The 14685-nt window shown below is 44.5% G+C and overlaps 1 protein-coding gene across 2 annotated transcripts in view; it reads right to left on the reverse strand.

Annotated features, from left to right (window-relative positions):
* traf3ip2a (TRAF3 interacting protein 2a) overlaps nucleotides 1-14685 on the reverse strand; it is a 96878-nt gene that overhangs the window by 10707 nt on the left and 71486 nt on the right. For both annotated transcript variants that reach the window (XM_068027384.1, XM_068027388.1), the window contains one exon: nucleotides 13660-13776. In XM_068027384.1, the coding sequence (XP_067883485.1) occupies nucleotides 13660-13776 (117 nt within the window). The remainder of the gene's footprint in view (nucleotides 1-13659; nucleotides 13777-14685) is intronic.

The following is a 14685-nucleotide window of genomic DNA, read 5'->3' on the forward strand; positions in this document are numbered from 1 at the left end:
TCCATTCCTGCCCCCATTGCCTTTAATTGGACAGGAAACCAGTCTCCATAAGGGCTTCCCCATGTGAAAATTGGGACTTTAATCAGTTTCCCGCCCCCGGAGACATGTTTCTGACCCGGACTCCTGTTTCCCTCCTCCATTGCTAAAATTCAGCTCTAGGATTCAGAACTTCTTCCAGATGGCAAAGAACCCAGGAAATGAAAGAAAGAAAAAATTGACTGCCAGCTGCTTAAACCATGCTTCGAACTGGATTTGACTGAGAAGTACTGTTTATGGAAACCTCACTTTGCAGAGAATGCTTTCACAGAGTTATGGCATATTCGTCAATCTGGCCTACAGTTCAACTCCAACAATGGCATTTCTGTCAATAGCCGTTAAGGCCAATGGCAACCTTACTTACAACTCCATGGAATCAGTGCAGTCTGCCCCTTAGAACATTAGTCTAACTGTGCATAGATGCATCAAGCGAGTCATGGTTGTATTATTCTCTACAGCTGGCAATTTGATCTCCTTCCTTGTGGACACCCTGCACCACCTCTGCAGTGTTACCAAGTGGGAGAGTCCTCAAAATCCAAGCAGTCAGAAATTGCCCTCACATGATCACATATGCACTCCTTTCATCAACAGCCCATTGTATGTCAACAAGAAAGGATACCGCTCTCTTAACAATGGATTTAATGGACCCCCACCCCCCCACTCCAGAGATGAGCTAGGAGGTGGAGGGGCCCATAGAATTGTGACAGGAGGCGGGGGACAGAGGGCCAGTTACCTACCTGTCAGAACACTATTAAGTCATGGACAGGAAAGTCTGGAGATGGTCTTCCCACCTAGAGGCCAATTGAGATCTATTATTAGCCACCTAAGGGCCTCTTTGCACCGCCGCTGGAATTAACCCGCAGCGGTGGGGTCTCTGTCATGCGGGGAGGTCAGCCAGTGAAACAAGGCAATCTCCCTGTGGCTTTGGTGGCAGGGGGCTTCTCCATGGGCAATCTGTGAACCACAAAGGGCCCTGGGTGGCAAAAAACTCATCTCCCGTAACCCCCATCACCCACTGCACTCACCACCTACACTGCACCCCACCCCCCACCCCTCACAAAAACCATCGCCAGGCTTGCCTGGCGATCCCGCCTCACTTACCTTCTCTCCTCGTCTCCAGTGCTGGGCCTGCTCCCAGGCCTCCTGTAGTACCAGTAGTGGCCACCACTCCCAGTGGCACTGCTGATACTACTGAGCTGCCGACCCTCTGATTGGCCGGGAGCTTTCGGAGGCGGGATCCCCATCTTTAAAGGGACAGGGATCCTGGTGCCGTTGAATTGCGCTGGAGGGGGCTCAAAAAGGGCGAGATGAGAATCCCACAGCCTTTTTGGCCCAACGCCAGGGGCCCCACCAGCTCAACTAAATTCAGCCTTTCATGTGCAGCTTGTTTGCAATTAGAGGCACAGAATCATGCAAGTTAACGCTTTCTTCTCTGGCCACTGTCACAATGCTTTTGTTTTAAGGCAGTAGATCATGCCACCACTCTTTAATGCAGAAACGTGGATTCCCAGAGATCAAGGATATTTTCTGCAGCCATGGCTAGTGACCTCTGTGCACTAAGCAGCACTATAATGGGATCTACTGATCTGCTAATCATCACTGGCCGGACTATAGGCATGCTGAAGGCATTTGGGGCATCCTGCAATATAATTCAACTGGAAGAACAACTTATATTTATATCGTTTCTTTAATGTAAAATGTCCCAAGGCATTTCACAGGAAAATTACCAAACAAATTTTAACACTAAACTAAATAAAGAAATATCATGACAGGTGGAGGTAGATTTTAAGGAGTGTCTTAAAGGAGGAGCGAGAGATGAAGAGGTTTAGGGAGAGAATTCCAGAGCTCAGGGCCCAGGCAGCTGAAGGCATAGCAGACAATAGTGGAGTGATTAAAATTGGGGATGTGCAAGAGGCCAGAATTGCAGGAACACGGAGATCGCAACTTGGGTCTCAAGGATTGTTGTGATGTGCTGCACGCTGCATAACTTCATTTTACAGAGACAGCCCTCATGGATGGCACAGAGGACAAAGACCCCGATCAGGAGTGAGGACATCAGCAGGATGAACTGCAGCCTCAGAAGATGCAGAGGAAAACCAAGTGCCACCTGTACGGCACATTTGTGCCAACTCCTGTCGGAGGCCTTCTTTGAAAACCACATCTGACCACTGCACTGAAAGTTCTATCTACATCTACTCCACAGCACAAGTCAGCCATCATTAACAGGCCCACTGTATGAGGATGGCCAGCCTCTTAACTCTATCTGCACAAGTCTGTTTACTAGTTTATTAAAACATCTTGGACAACTACTCTCACAACTAGCATTATGTCTGGTCATTTTTCCCATCAAATAGAAGAGTCGCAATGGTGCCAGATCAAAAGTGAAGTTGAGAGTCCTGGGCATTGGGAAACCTCACATCACTAGCTGGTTACGTGCTTTAAGGGGGCAGTTGACAGCAGTCTTTTGTAAAAGGGTGTATTTATGGCAGAATAACAACTGCCAAGTCAGTGATATCTGTGCAATAAGTGATTGGGCCAAGAGATTCAACCACAAGGAGAAAAAAGATTGACCACAAAGATTGGATCTAGATCTGTGTGGCTGCTGATAGGGCTAACCAATGGTTTCCTTGCTTTCCAGTTGAAATCATAAGAACATAAGAACTAGGAGCAGGAGTAGGCCGTCCGGCCCCTCGAGCCTGCTCCGCCATTCAATAAGATCATGGCTGATCTTTTCGTGGACTCAGATCCACTTACCCGCGCTCTCACCGTATCCCTTAATTCCTTTATTGTTCAAAAAGATATCTACCTTAGCTTTAAAGACGTTTACTGAAGAAGCGTCAACTACTTCACTGGGCAAGGAATTCCATAGATTTACAACCCTCTGGGTGAAGAAGTTCCTTCTCAATTCAGTCCTAAATCTGCTCCCTCTAATCTTGAGGCTATGCCCTCTTGTCCTAGCTTCACCTGCCAGTGGAAACATCCTCTCTACTTGTATCTTATCTATTCCCTTCATAATTTTATATGTTTCTATAAGATCCCCCCTCATTCTTCTGAATTCCAATGAATATAATCCCAATCTACTCAGTCTCTCCTCATAAGCCAACCCCCTCAACTCCGGAATCAACCTAGTGAACCTCCTCTGCACCCCCTCCAGTGCCAGTACATCCTTTCTGAAGTAAGGATAAGTACCTTATACAGCTGCAACATAACCTCTCTGCTTTTAAACTCAATCCCTTTAGCAATGAAGGACAAAATTCCATTTGCCTTCCTAATTACTTGCTGTACCTGCAGACCAACCTTCTGCGATACATGCACAAGGACACCCAGGTCCCACTGGCATGCTGCAACTTTTTACCATTCAAGTAATAATCCTTTTTACTGTTACTCCTACCGAAATGAATGACTTCACATTTATTAACATTGTATTCCATCTGCCAGACCTTTGCCCACTCACTCAATGTATCTATGTTCCTCTGCAAAGTTTCACAGTCATCTGCACACTTTGCTCTGCCACTCATCTTAGTGTCATCTGCAAACTTTGACACCCTACACGTGGTCCCCAACTCCAAATCATCTATATAAATTGTAAATAATTGCGGTCCCAACACCGATCCCTGAGGCACACCACTAGTGACTGATTGCCAGCCAGAATAGCACTCATTTATCCCCACTCTCTGCTTCCTGTTAGTCAACCAATCCTCTATCCATGCTAATACTTTACCCCTTACGCCATGCATCCTTATCTTATGCAGCAGCCTCTTGTGCGGCACCTTGTCGAAGGCCTTTTGGAAATCTAGGTACACCACATCCACTGGGTCCCCATTGTCCAGCTTGCTCGTAATGTCTTCATAGAATTCCAAAAGATTTGTCAAGCATGACCTGCCCTTCATGAACCCATGCTGCGTCTGCCCAACGGGACAATTTCTATCGAGATGCCCTGCTATTTCTTCCTTGATAATAGACTCAAGCATCTTCCCCACTACAGAGGTTAAGCTAACCGGTCTATAATTCCCCATCTTTTGTCTACCTCCCTTTTTAAACAGTGGCGTCACATCTGCTGTTTTCCAATCTGCTGGGACTACCCCAGAGTCCAGCGAATTTTGGAAAATTTCTGCCAGTGCACCTGCTATTTCTCCCGCCATCTCTTTTACTACCCTGGGATGCATTCCATCAGGGCCAGGCGACTTATCAATCCTTAGCTCCATTAGCTTGCCCAACACTACCTCTTCCGTAATAATGATTGTTTCCAGGTCCTCACCTATGTTCGTCTCTTTGTCAATTACTGGCATGTTATTAAAGTCCTCCACTGTGAAGACCGATACAAAATACCTGTTCAATGCCTCGGCCATTTCATCATATCCCATAACTAAATTCCCCTTCTCATCCTCTAAAGGACCAATGTTTACTTTAGCCACTCTTTTTCGTTTTATATATTTATAGAAACTTTTGCTATCTGTCTTTATATTCTGTGCTAGTTTTTTCTCATGTTCTATCTTACTTTTCTTTATAGCTCTTTTTGTGGCTTTCTGTTGACCTTTAAAGTTTTCCCAATCTTCTAGTTTCATGCTGTTTTTGGCCACTTTGTATGCCTTCTCTTTCAATTTGATAGCCTCCCTTATTTCCTTAGACACCCATGGCAGATTACCCCTTTTCTTCCGGTCCTTCCTTTTCACTGGAATATACTTTTGCTGAGCACTTTGAAAAATTGCTTTGAAAGTCCTCCACTGCTCGTCAACTGACCCACCGTAAAATCTTTGTTTCCAGTCTACTTTAGCCAAGTCCTCCCTCATTCTATTGTAGTCCCCCTTGTTCAAGCACAGGACCCTGGTATTGGATTTTATCTTCACACTCTCCATCTGTATTCTAAATTCAACCATACTGTGATCACTCCTTCCAAGAGGATCCCTAACTATGAGGTCATTAATTATTCCTGTCTCATTACACAGGACTAGATCTAGGATAGCTTGCTCCCTCGTCGGTTCCATTACATACTGTTCAAGAAAACTATCACGGATACACTCAACGAACTCCTCCTCAAGGCAACCCTGACTGAGCTGGTTCGACCAATCTACACGTAGATTAAAATCCCCCATGATAATTGCCGTACCATTTTTACAGGCATTAGTTATTTCTTTGTTTATTGCCCGCCCCAATGTGATGTTATTATTTGGTGGCCTATAGACTACGCCTATCAATGACTTTTTCTTCTTAGTGTTTCTAATTTCCACCCAAATGGATTCAACCTCATTCTCCATAGAACCTATATCATCTCTCAGCACCGCCCTGATGTCGTCCTTGAATATCAGAGCTACACCACCTCCCTTACCTTCCTGGCTGTCCTTCCGAATAGTCTGGTACCCCTGGATATTTAACTCCCAGTCGCGACCAACCTGTAACCATGTCTCCGTAATGGCTACCAAATCATAAGGAAACTAAAAGTAGACTCTGCAACAAATAAGTAGCATCCTGTTAAGTTTATTGCAAAGGGAAGCTGGCCTGTTAGGCAAATGCAGAGGGCCTTTAAAGTGCTACTGCAAGCCTGCTGCAGAGGCAAATTATGATGTAGAGCATCATGAGGTCAAGAGGACCATTAAGGAGATGAAGTGTACCCAGTGGGTTACATTCATCTGCAAGCATGCACAATTAAACCAAAATGATTTTAACTTGTTCCTCCATAGGCTGAAGTGGCTTACCAGCGTTAATTGAAACTGATAAGGGTATTCTTGAGGTTTGGAGAAAATTCTATACTGAGTTGATGTGTAACCCAACAAGCTAGAGCAAGGACACAAAAGCAAAATACTGCAGATGCTGGAAATCTGAAACAAAAACAGAAAATGCTGGAAATACTCAGCAGGTCAGGCAGCATCTGTGGAGAGAAAAATAGAGTTAACATTTCAGATCTGTGATCTTTCATCAGAACTGGAAAAAGTTAGAAATGTAATAGGTTTTGAGCAAGTGAAAGGGGGAAGGGGGTAGAAGAACACAAGGGAAGATCTGTGATAGAGCACAGGGCAGAAGAGATTAAATGGCAAAAGATTTCAGAGTACAAAGCCAAGGGGAGTGGTAATGGGATAAATAAAAAACAAAAGATGTGTCAGGATGAGGTATAAATGGCTGGATGGCAGCCGTCCAAACACAAAGTAAAGGGATTAAGAAACAAACAAGTGGGGGAAGAAAACGAACCAGCAAAAAAAAACGAAGAAGAAAAGAATGGGGGGCAGAGGTTGTGATCTAAAATGATTGAACTCAATGTTGAGTCCAGAAGGCTGTAAAGAACCCAGTTGAAAGATAAGGTGCTGTTCCTCGAGCTTGCATTGAGCTTCATTGGAACACTGTAGCAGGCCAAGGACAGAAAGGTCAGAGTGGGAGCAAGGTGGAGAATTAAAATGACAAGCGACCGGAAGCTCAGGCTCGTGCTTGCGGACTGAATGCAGGTGTTCAGCAAAGCGGTCACCCAGTCTGTGTTTAGTCTCCCCAATGTACAGAAGGCCAAGCTGGAGCCAGGACCTTGGTTGTAAAGTGACTGAAGCTTTCTGCTTATTTTATGAAGCAATTTGGTGGAAGGAAGACAACTGATGCTGTGTTGCCTATTAATGGTCAGGTAGTGGGTAGTGATGCATTCATGGTCGAAGCCTCTAAGGGAGAAGAAGGAGAACTGCAGTGATCTTGGAGCCTGGTGTCAGGACCAGTGAATCATCTGGGATCTGCTCTATGAGGCGGATCAACAGGATTCTTTCGAGACACAAATACCTTTGATGTTTCAGAGCACAGTTATGTTTCTACCCACAAGGAGAGGAGTCTTAATGAACCCAAAAGATGCAAAGGAATTTCATCGATATCAGAGGTTCATGGTGGTTTTTCATGCTATTAAGTGCTTCTACCAGATGCTCTGGAGAGCCCAGAATAATCAAAAAGTGACTGGCTGGATTCTGTTATCATGAGGGCTATATAATGTCAGTTGTGGCATAATTCCATTTTTGCAGAGCATCATAAGGCTCATGGGAAACCTACTTTACAATAAGTTCATTTATTTCCATAAGGCTTTCAGTCCAGTGTCTCATAGAGTCCTCATGGAGAAGCTGGAAGCTACTGGAGTAATTAGTCAAATCTTGGATATTATCCACCATGTATATTCCAGCTCCAAAATCAGCATAAACATAGCTCTCTCAAAAGATGACCGAAGCACGGTTGTCCATCCTATTCAATGTCTTCATCAACAATGTGTTAGATAGCATCATGGGGATTGCTCTGAAGCATCTATTCTACCACACCAAGGGAACCCTTCTTCATAGTGTCAGTCTATGCTTTTGGCTCAATGGTGAATAAGCTGCGTGAAAACAAATATTAAGCTGTAACACAGAAGAAATGTGCACAAGGAGAACAAATAATTATGCAGACGAGCACAACTATATGAAGCTTTAAACAAAGAAAGTTCTTGTTTGACTTTTTATTCACAGTCAATGGAACATTTGTATAATGGTGCCTGTAGGCAGGTAATTAAATACATGATGAAGCAATGGGAAGGCTAATGAACCAGCCTCTTCTCTGTTGCCTCAATAGTAAAATGTAATTGCTTTGAGGTTAAGATGAATGCCTATTCCTAGACGTCAGTGTGTGAGTGGCCTCATGGCCCTTTTGCAATTTCTGATGGGCACATTAATAAGACAGTGGCGAGCTCTGCCGTCATGCAGAGACTCTGGTGGGGAATAAAAGCACTTGGAGCTGCTCTAATGAGTGAGCAAATCGACTGTGTGGACTGGTACCAACTAATACAAACCAGGAAGGCTGCAGGTTTGATCGTTGCTTTGTACTGAGTTAGCTAGTCTCATTGCATGCAGTACAATTTGCTTCCCGTATTCCAGGCCAAGAAGGGTAAAAATATTTAGACAGAGTTTCTGCTCCGCTGTTGGAAGGTTCACACATGTGGGAACTCGGTAAGATTGGACATGGCTGGCCACACAGTTCAATAGCCTAATGCCATTTTCTCAGTACATGCATCAAAATTGAAACTGTTGATTATATTCCAAAATAGCACCTATAGAACCATATCAGGAGTCACAAGAGGGACAATCCCTGTGGAACACTGTCTTTACAGATGTCATGCAGGCCCCCACCTGCCAACAATGAGGCACATTAATTTCGCCACATGGACATTAAATTTCAAATTGTTGTTGGGAAGAACAAAATGCCTGTTACAAGGGGTTGCCAGGCCCCTGGCTGGAAATACATTTTTTGCACATTAACAGACAGTGTTTGTCGACAAATAACCATTCCCTGCCACACACAATACACAAAGCCATAAGTGGTTATATACCAGTCGATCATGTGACTACCCTGCTGGCCAACTTGAGGTGTTTTAAATTGTAGAAACAGTTTTGAACTCAGAGAAAAGCAGAATGCTCCTGGACTGAAGCAGACTTCCTCTCCTGTCTGTCTGCTCCCATCTCTTTCTCACAAGCCTCCAGATTCACTGAAGACACATGAATCCCAAGAGAGAAAAGTCTCCTACAGTGAACAAGGTTTAAGAAGAATACTGGGCCCCAATGAAAAGCAAGAATTACCTATAATTAAGGACACTACAGTGAGTTCGAAGAACCATAACACAAAAAAACCTCCTCAGATATTGCCTCAAACTTTTCCACTTTATTTCTTCTGTTTTCTTTTTGTCCCTGTCTGCATGTGTGCATCGCATGTGCATGCTAGGGTGGGCGTGTCATATAACTGTAGGTGTTAACCAAATTTAAGTTTAAGTTTATTAAAATTTCACTGTTCTTCTTTAAACCTGAGAAAATCTGTTTGTGCTGGTTTCTTTGCCTTATATTTGGAAAGAGATGAACAAGGATTCACCAAGGGGGAGCTAAAAACACAGTGTGTTTAAAATTTAAACCCTGTTACAGTAAGACCAGGTGAAGGCTGAAAGGGAACCCTAGACCTCTTTCTCACCTGGTCGTAACAGAAATTTGAGGGCTGACATCCGGAATTGACCCACAAATGAGTGAAATTGGAAGTGGGAAGCCAAATTGTTCCCAGTCAAAAAGAGCAAGATTAATACAGGTTTTCTTGTGGTTGTGTGTGATTGAATACTAACATGTCTGCAACTGAAGTGAGTAGCATTCCAAGCCAGGGTGAAGTAACTAGGGATAAGTTAAAGCACTGTCTATGGAGGAGTTGAGGAAAATAGCTGAGCAGTGTGGGATCACTGTACGTGACAAGGCTAGGAAGTCTGAACTCCTAAGGCTAGTGGCCAACATTTTTCCTTGAATCTGAAGAGGCAGAAGCATTGTTAGAAGCAGAATCCCAAAGGGTACTGCTAGCAAAGATACAATTGGAACAAAGGAAACTTGAACAAGAAGACAGGGAAAGAGAAAGACAGAGAGAGAAGAGAGGGAGAAAGAGAGAGCCTTCCAGAAGAAACATGAAGAGAAAGAGTGAGCCTACCAGCAGGAACATGAAGAAAAAGATAGAGAGGAGAGAGAGAAAGAAAGATAGGATAGGGAACGAGAGAGAGGAGAGAGAAAGAATATTCCAGAAAGAATGCAAAGAAAGAGAGCTAAAGCGACTTGAGTTAACTAGGGGGCGACAGAGTAACCCCAGTGAAAGCATGGCCAATATGGAGGAGCATAATTTAGGGCTCGGTACAAGATTGTTAAAACCAGCTCAACTAATCCCAAAATTCAATGAGGAAGATGTAGAGGATTTTTTTGTGTCCTTTGATAAATTGGCCAGCTGAGATCTGGCCTCTTTTATTTCAAAGCAAACTAACAGGAAAAGCCAGTTTATTCCCTGTTGCCAGATGAGAGTTCGTCAAATTATGAACTTACAAAAAATGCTATATATGAATTAGTACCCGGAGCCCATCGCCAAAAGTTTAGAACCCTTAAGAAGCAAGCTAATCAAACTTATCTGCAGTTTGAAAGAAGTAAGCAGCTGGCTTTTGAACAGTGGCTGAGGGCTCTTAAAGTACAGCTCAGTTATGAGAATCTAAAAGAAGTAATTCTGTTACAGGAATTTAAACACTCTCTCCCACTCTCCATAAAGTCGCATGTAGAGGAGCAATAGGTTCAGAGAGCCCGGCAAGCAATCGTCCTGGATGATGAGTTTGCTTTAATTTATAAGTCGGTTTCCGGGGAAAACCTTTCCTAATCAGCACCACAAATCCGAAAAGGACAAAGGGTGGGAAGGTGATAGCAGCCCAAGCAATCCTGGGAGAGGAAGGATAGCAGGAGACACAGGAGGCCCTCCTCTAGCCAAAAAGGATGGTGCTGTGAGCAAGAGTGAGACCCGGAGACCTGTGTGCTTCCATTGTAATAAGGCAGGGCATTTAAAAGCTGACTGCTGGAAACTAAAGGGGAAACCTAAAGGGTTAATCAGGGCACACCCGCTCAGTGAAGAAGAGAACCTGATAGAAAGCACAGCAGAACAAGCGGTGGCTTTAACTGCAGCAAGAGTGAGACACAGGAAGCTCATGGCTGCAAGTGCAGAAAAATTTAATAGGATTCCTGAAGGTTATCAGGGTTGTGTGTCTGAAGGGAAAGTAACCCCATAACCCCTCGAGTGGGCAAGCAAGCTCATAGTGAGTCTCAGGGTCACAGGGGCTATTAGATCCCTTTTACTGGGAAAAGGCCTGACCTTTCCCCCAGGGAGTGCACTGAACACCAGAATGGTGGTGAATGGTATTGGAGGGCAGTGTATGCCTGTACCTGTACACCGGGTGCATCTGGACTGTGACCTAGTTTCAGGGCCGGTGACGGTAGGGATTGTCCCTAATTTGCCTGTGGACGGGGTTGAGCTGCTCCTAGGTAATGATCTGGTGGGGTGAAGGTGGTAGCCCCCCGAGTAGTGAAATAAAGACCTCAGGAGGTCAGAGAGACAGGGCAGTGGCAGGAGACAGACCCCTGCAGTTTCCATGAATGTCCAGCTCCCCCAGAGGAGATTGAATTGGCACTGCAGGCAGATGACCACGAGGTCTGCCTGTCCGAGACTTCCTTTGGAAAGTTAGGAGACCCAGGGAATGAATTAAATGGATTTTCCCTAGCTGAGGCTCAACGAGCCGACTCAGTATTGCGAGAGTTAGCACAGACTGCCCAGTCTGAAAGTGAAGCAGAGGGAGTCCCTGATTGCTACTATTTAAAGAATGAAGTACTGATGAGGAAATCAAGTTCTCCTCACAGACCTGAGAACCAGGAGTGGGCAGTAGTTCACCAGTTAGTGGTGCCACAGAGGTACCAGAGAGAAATATTAAGTAGGACCCACCAGACTACAGCGGCTGTATATGCCAGTATACGAAAGACCAAAGCCTGCATAAGACAGCAGTTTGACTGGTCAAAACTCCACAAAGGTGTGGTGGAGTACTGCAGGAGTTGCCACATGTGCCAGGTTGAGGGGAATCCCCAACCTACAGTGAAACCTGCACCCCTAAGTCCTGTACCGAGGAGGACCTTCCAGCAGAGGGCAGGTGAACTGTAAGGGAACCCCGCCGAGAACAAAAGGGGAAAGGCAGGCACAAGGCTGGCAAAAGGTTAGACAGAGAAGGAAAAAAGTGACCAAGAGGGCAGGTTAAAGGAAGTCCGAGAGGAACCCCAGACGAAAACCCCTGCTGTCCGGTCAGCCAACCCAGAAAAATTTGAAAAGGTAGACCCCACATCCTCCTAAGTAAACTCTAGAAGCACCCCACCAGAGTTGCTGACAGCGTTTACAGGAACCTACGGAGACAAAGAAAGAACTCTAGGGGCAGAGCAACTGTGAGCAACTGATGCCTTAGCAAGTCGAAGTGCTGCAGGTGAGTGCAGTAGAGTCTGCATACATTTCTGCAGGCAGGAGTGTCCCACAGAACAAAGGGGAGATTAACAAAGAATCCTCCCCACAGTCAGAGAAAAAGGGACCACCCATCCCCTCAAGTCAAAAGCCTTTGCATGACTCAGCAAAGTACTGAAAGAGTTCAGGATAGACCCACCTGCTGACTCTCTTGAAAAAAAAATACAATTTAGGGCGAATTAAATCTACCCCCCCCCCCCAAACCCCCCACCCTTGGCAGATCTCAACAGGAACAAAGACCCTAGGCAATAGGTAAACTAAATAAAAACTTCCCCAAAGAACCACATGTTTACTGGGATGCCAGACAGGGGGCAATTAAAGCAGCACTGGCATCAAGAAAAGACAGACAATTTTAATAATTTTTAGAATTTATGAATGAACGGAAATGAATGAGAGAAATGCATGGTTTTCTGTATCTTATATAATTTCTCTCAACCCTCTTAATGAAAGGCGCCTTTTCTCAAATTGCACTTCATTCTCCTGGGTGTGGAGGTGTCATGCAGGCCCCCACTTGCCAATAATGAGGCACATTAATTTTGCCACATGGACATTACATTTCAAATTGTTGTTGGGAAAAACAGAAGGCCTGTTACAAGGGGTTGCCAGGCCCTTGGCTGGAAAGTCATTTTTTGCACATTAACAGACAGTGTTTGTAGACAAATAACCATTCCCTGAGACACACAATACACAAAGCCATAAGTGGTTATACCAGTTGGTCACATGACTACCCTGCTGGCCAACTTGAGGAGTTTTAAATTGTAGAAACAGTTTTGAACTCATCGAAAAGCAGAATGCTCCTGGACTGAAGCAGACCTCCTCTCCTGTCTGCCTGCTCCCATCTCTTTTTCACAAGCCTCCAAATCCACTGAAGACTCATGAACCCAAAGAGAGAAAAGTCTCCTACAGTGAACAAGGTTTAAGAAGAATGCTGGGCCCTAACGAAAAGCAGGATTACTTACAATCAAGGACACTACAGTGAGTTCGAAGAACCATAACACAAAAAAAACCTCCTCAGATATTGCCTCAAACTTTTCCACTTTATTTCTTCTGTTTTCTTTTTTCTCTGCCTGCATGTGTGCATCACGTGTGCATGCTAAAGTGGGCATGTCGCGTATCCGTAGGCGTTAACTGAATTAGAGTTTAAGCTTAAATTTATTAAAATTTCACTGTTCTTCTTTAAACGTGAGAAAACCTGTTTGTGCTGGTTTCTTTGCATTATAATTGGAAAGCGGTGAACAAGGATTCACCAGGGGAAGCTGAAAACACAGTGTGTTTAAAATTTAAACCCTGTTACAGTAAGACCAGGTGAAGGCTGAAAGGGAACCCTCGACCCCTTTGTCACCTGGTCGTAACACGGGAGTCATCAATGGAACAGTGCATGTGGAACCATATCCAAGCAGGACTCACCAGAGGAGTAATACAGATGGGACCATATCATGACAGGAGTCACTGCTTTCAGGAAAAGGAAGAGCAACATTGAGAAGCAAGATGGGAATGGTAGAGTTAGGTGTGAATTTCAAAATCTTTGTCTTTCCAGCTTTTGCCAAAGAAGTCATTTACTCCACATATCAGAGGTCTGAGGCCTGTAGCATAAATCTCAGGTTTGAGGATGTGGATGACTGTAATCTGAGTCTTTCTTTATGTAAAGTGTACTGTATTAGTACATATGATTCTATCTGAAGGCCTCTGCTTACAGAGGGATGAGGTCTTTAGCCTAAACTATCCCTTTAGTACTGTGTACACTTTTAATTTTAACAATCACTGAAACAACAGGAAGTACATCAATGAATTCAAGGTCCATTTCCTTACCATTCTGTGGATGTATTTTGTGTGCAAGCTGTGCTCATCTTTGAGCTGCTCCAATTTGGTTCCTTCGACATCCTGTTTATACTTTGGACTAATCGCTATCACAATCATGACTTCCCTCTGTAAGCATAAAGAGTGAAACAATGACTCTTCTGTCATCCGGTTAACACAGTAGTTCGATTGCTGCAAATGTTAGTGCAGCTCTTCCAAGAAGAAAGAAGGTTGCACGAGCAGTTACAATTTGGACATATTTTATCTCAAAATTCCTGCTTCCCAACAGGAATTTTCATATCTTTATTTTGAACAATTGTACAATTAGGGATTGTTGAGAGTGAGACTAAACCTACAATTTCATTGAAGGAATAATTCAAATAGATGATGTACATAACTATGACTTTTTATTGTTAATCATTTTGTTTGTAACACATACTCTCAATATTGTCTAAGTGTCAGTCTTGACTCAGTGGAAGTTACTCTTGTCTGTTAGCCATAAGGCTATGGGGTCAAGGTCTATTCTACAGACCTCAGCACATAATCTAGGCCGACATTTCAGTGCAGGGTGCTGCTGCCTTTCAGATTAGCCATTAAACGAGGTCCCATCTGCTCTCTCAGGCAGCTATAAAAGAGACAGCGGACTCAATATTAAAGCACCCACCCCCACCGCCTCCATAATGGGCAGGGTTCAAAATGAAAGGCAGTTCCCCAGCCCACCGCACCCATTGCCATTGTCACGGCAGCGGTTTTTGAGGCATCTGAGTGTCTGAGTGTGGAGAGGCGTCACAGTTCATAACAAATTTAACTCAGCCTCCCACAGCACAATTGGGAGCTCAACTTAAATTGTGCAGTTTCCGACTGAGTTTCCCAGCGGTCGGGAAACCCGGTGGCAGTGAAAGGGAGGCAGGAGCCGCTGGCTTTTTCAGTGCCCTCCGCCGATTCGGCCTCTTTCCTGTGCCGCAATCGGCACCCTCCCCAAGCCCTGATGGCCTCGTTCTCTATGCCACCATCATGGCTGGCCTCCCCTAATCCAAG

Source organism: Heterodontus francisci, chromosome 3 (assembly GCF_036365525.1).
Source record: "Heterodontus francisci isolate sHetFra1 chromosome 3, sHetFra1.hap1, whole genome shotgun sequence".
In the NCBI taxonomy this organism is placed as follows: Eukaryota; Metazoa; Chordata; class Chondrichthyes; order Heterodontiformes; family Heterodontidae; genus Heterodontus; species Heterodontus francisci.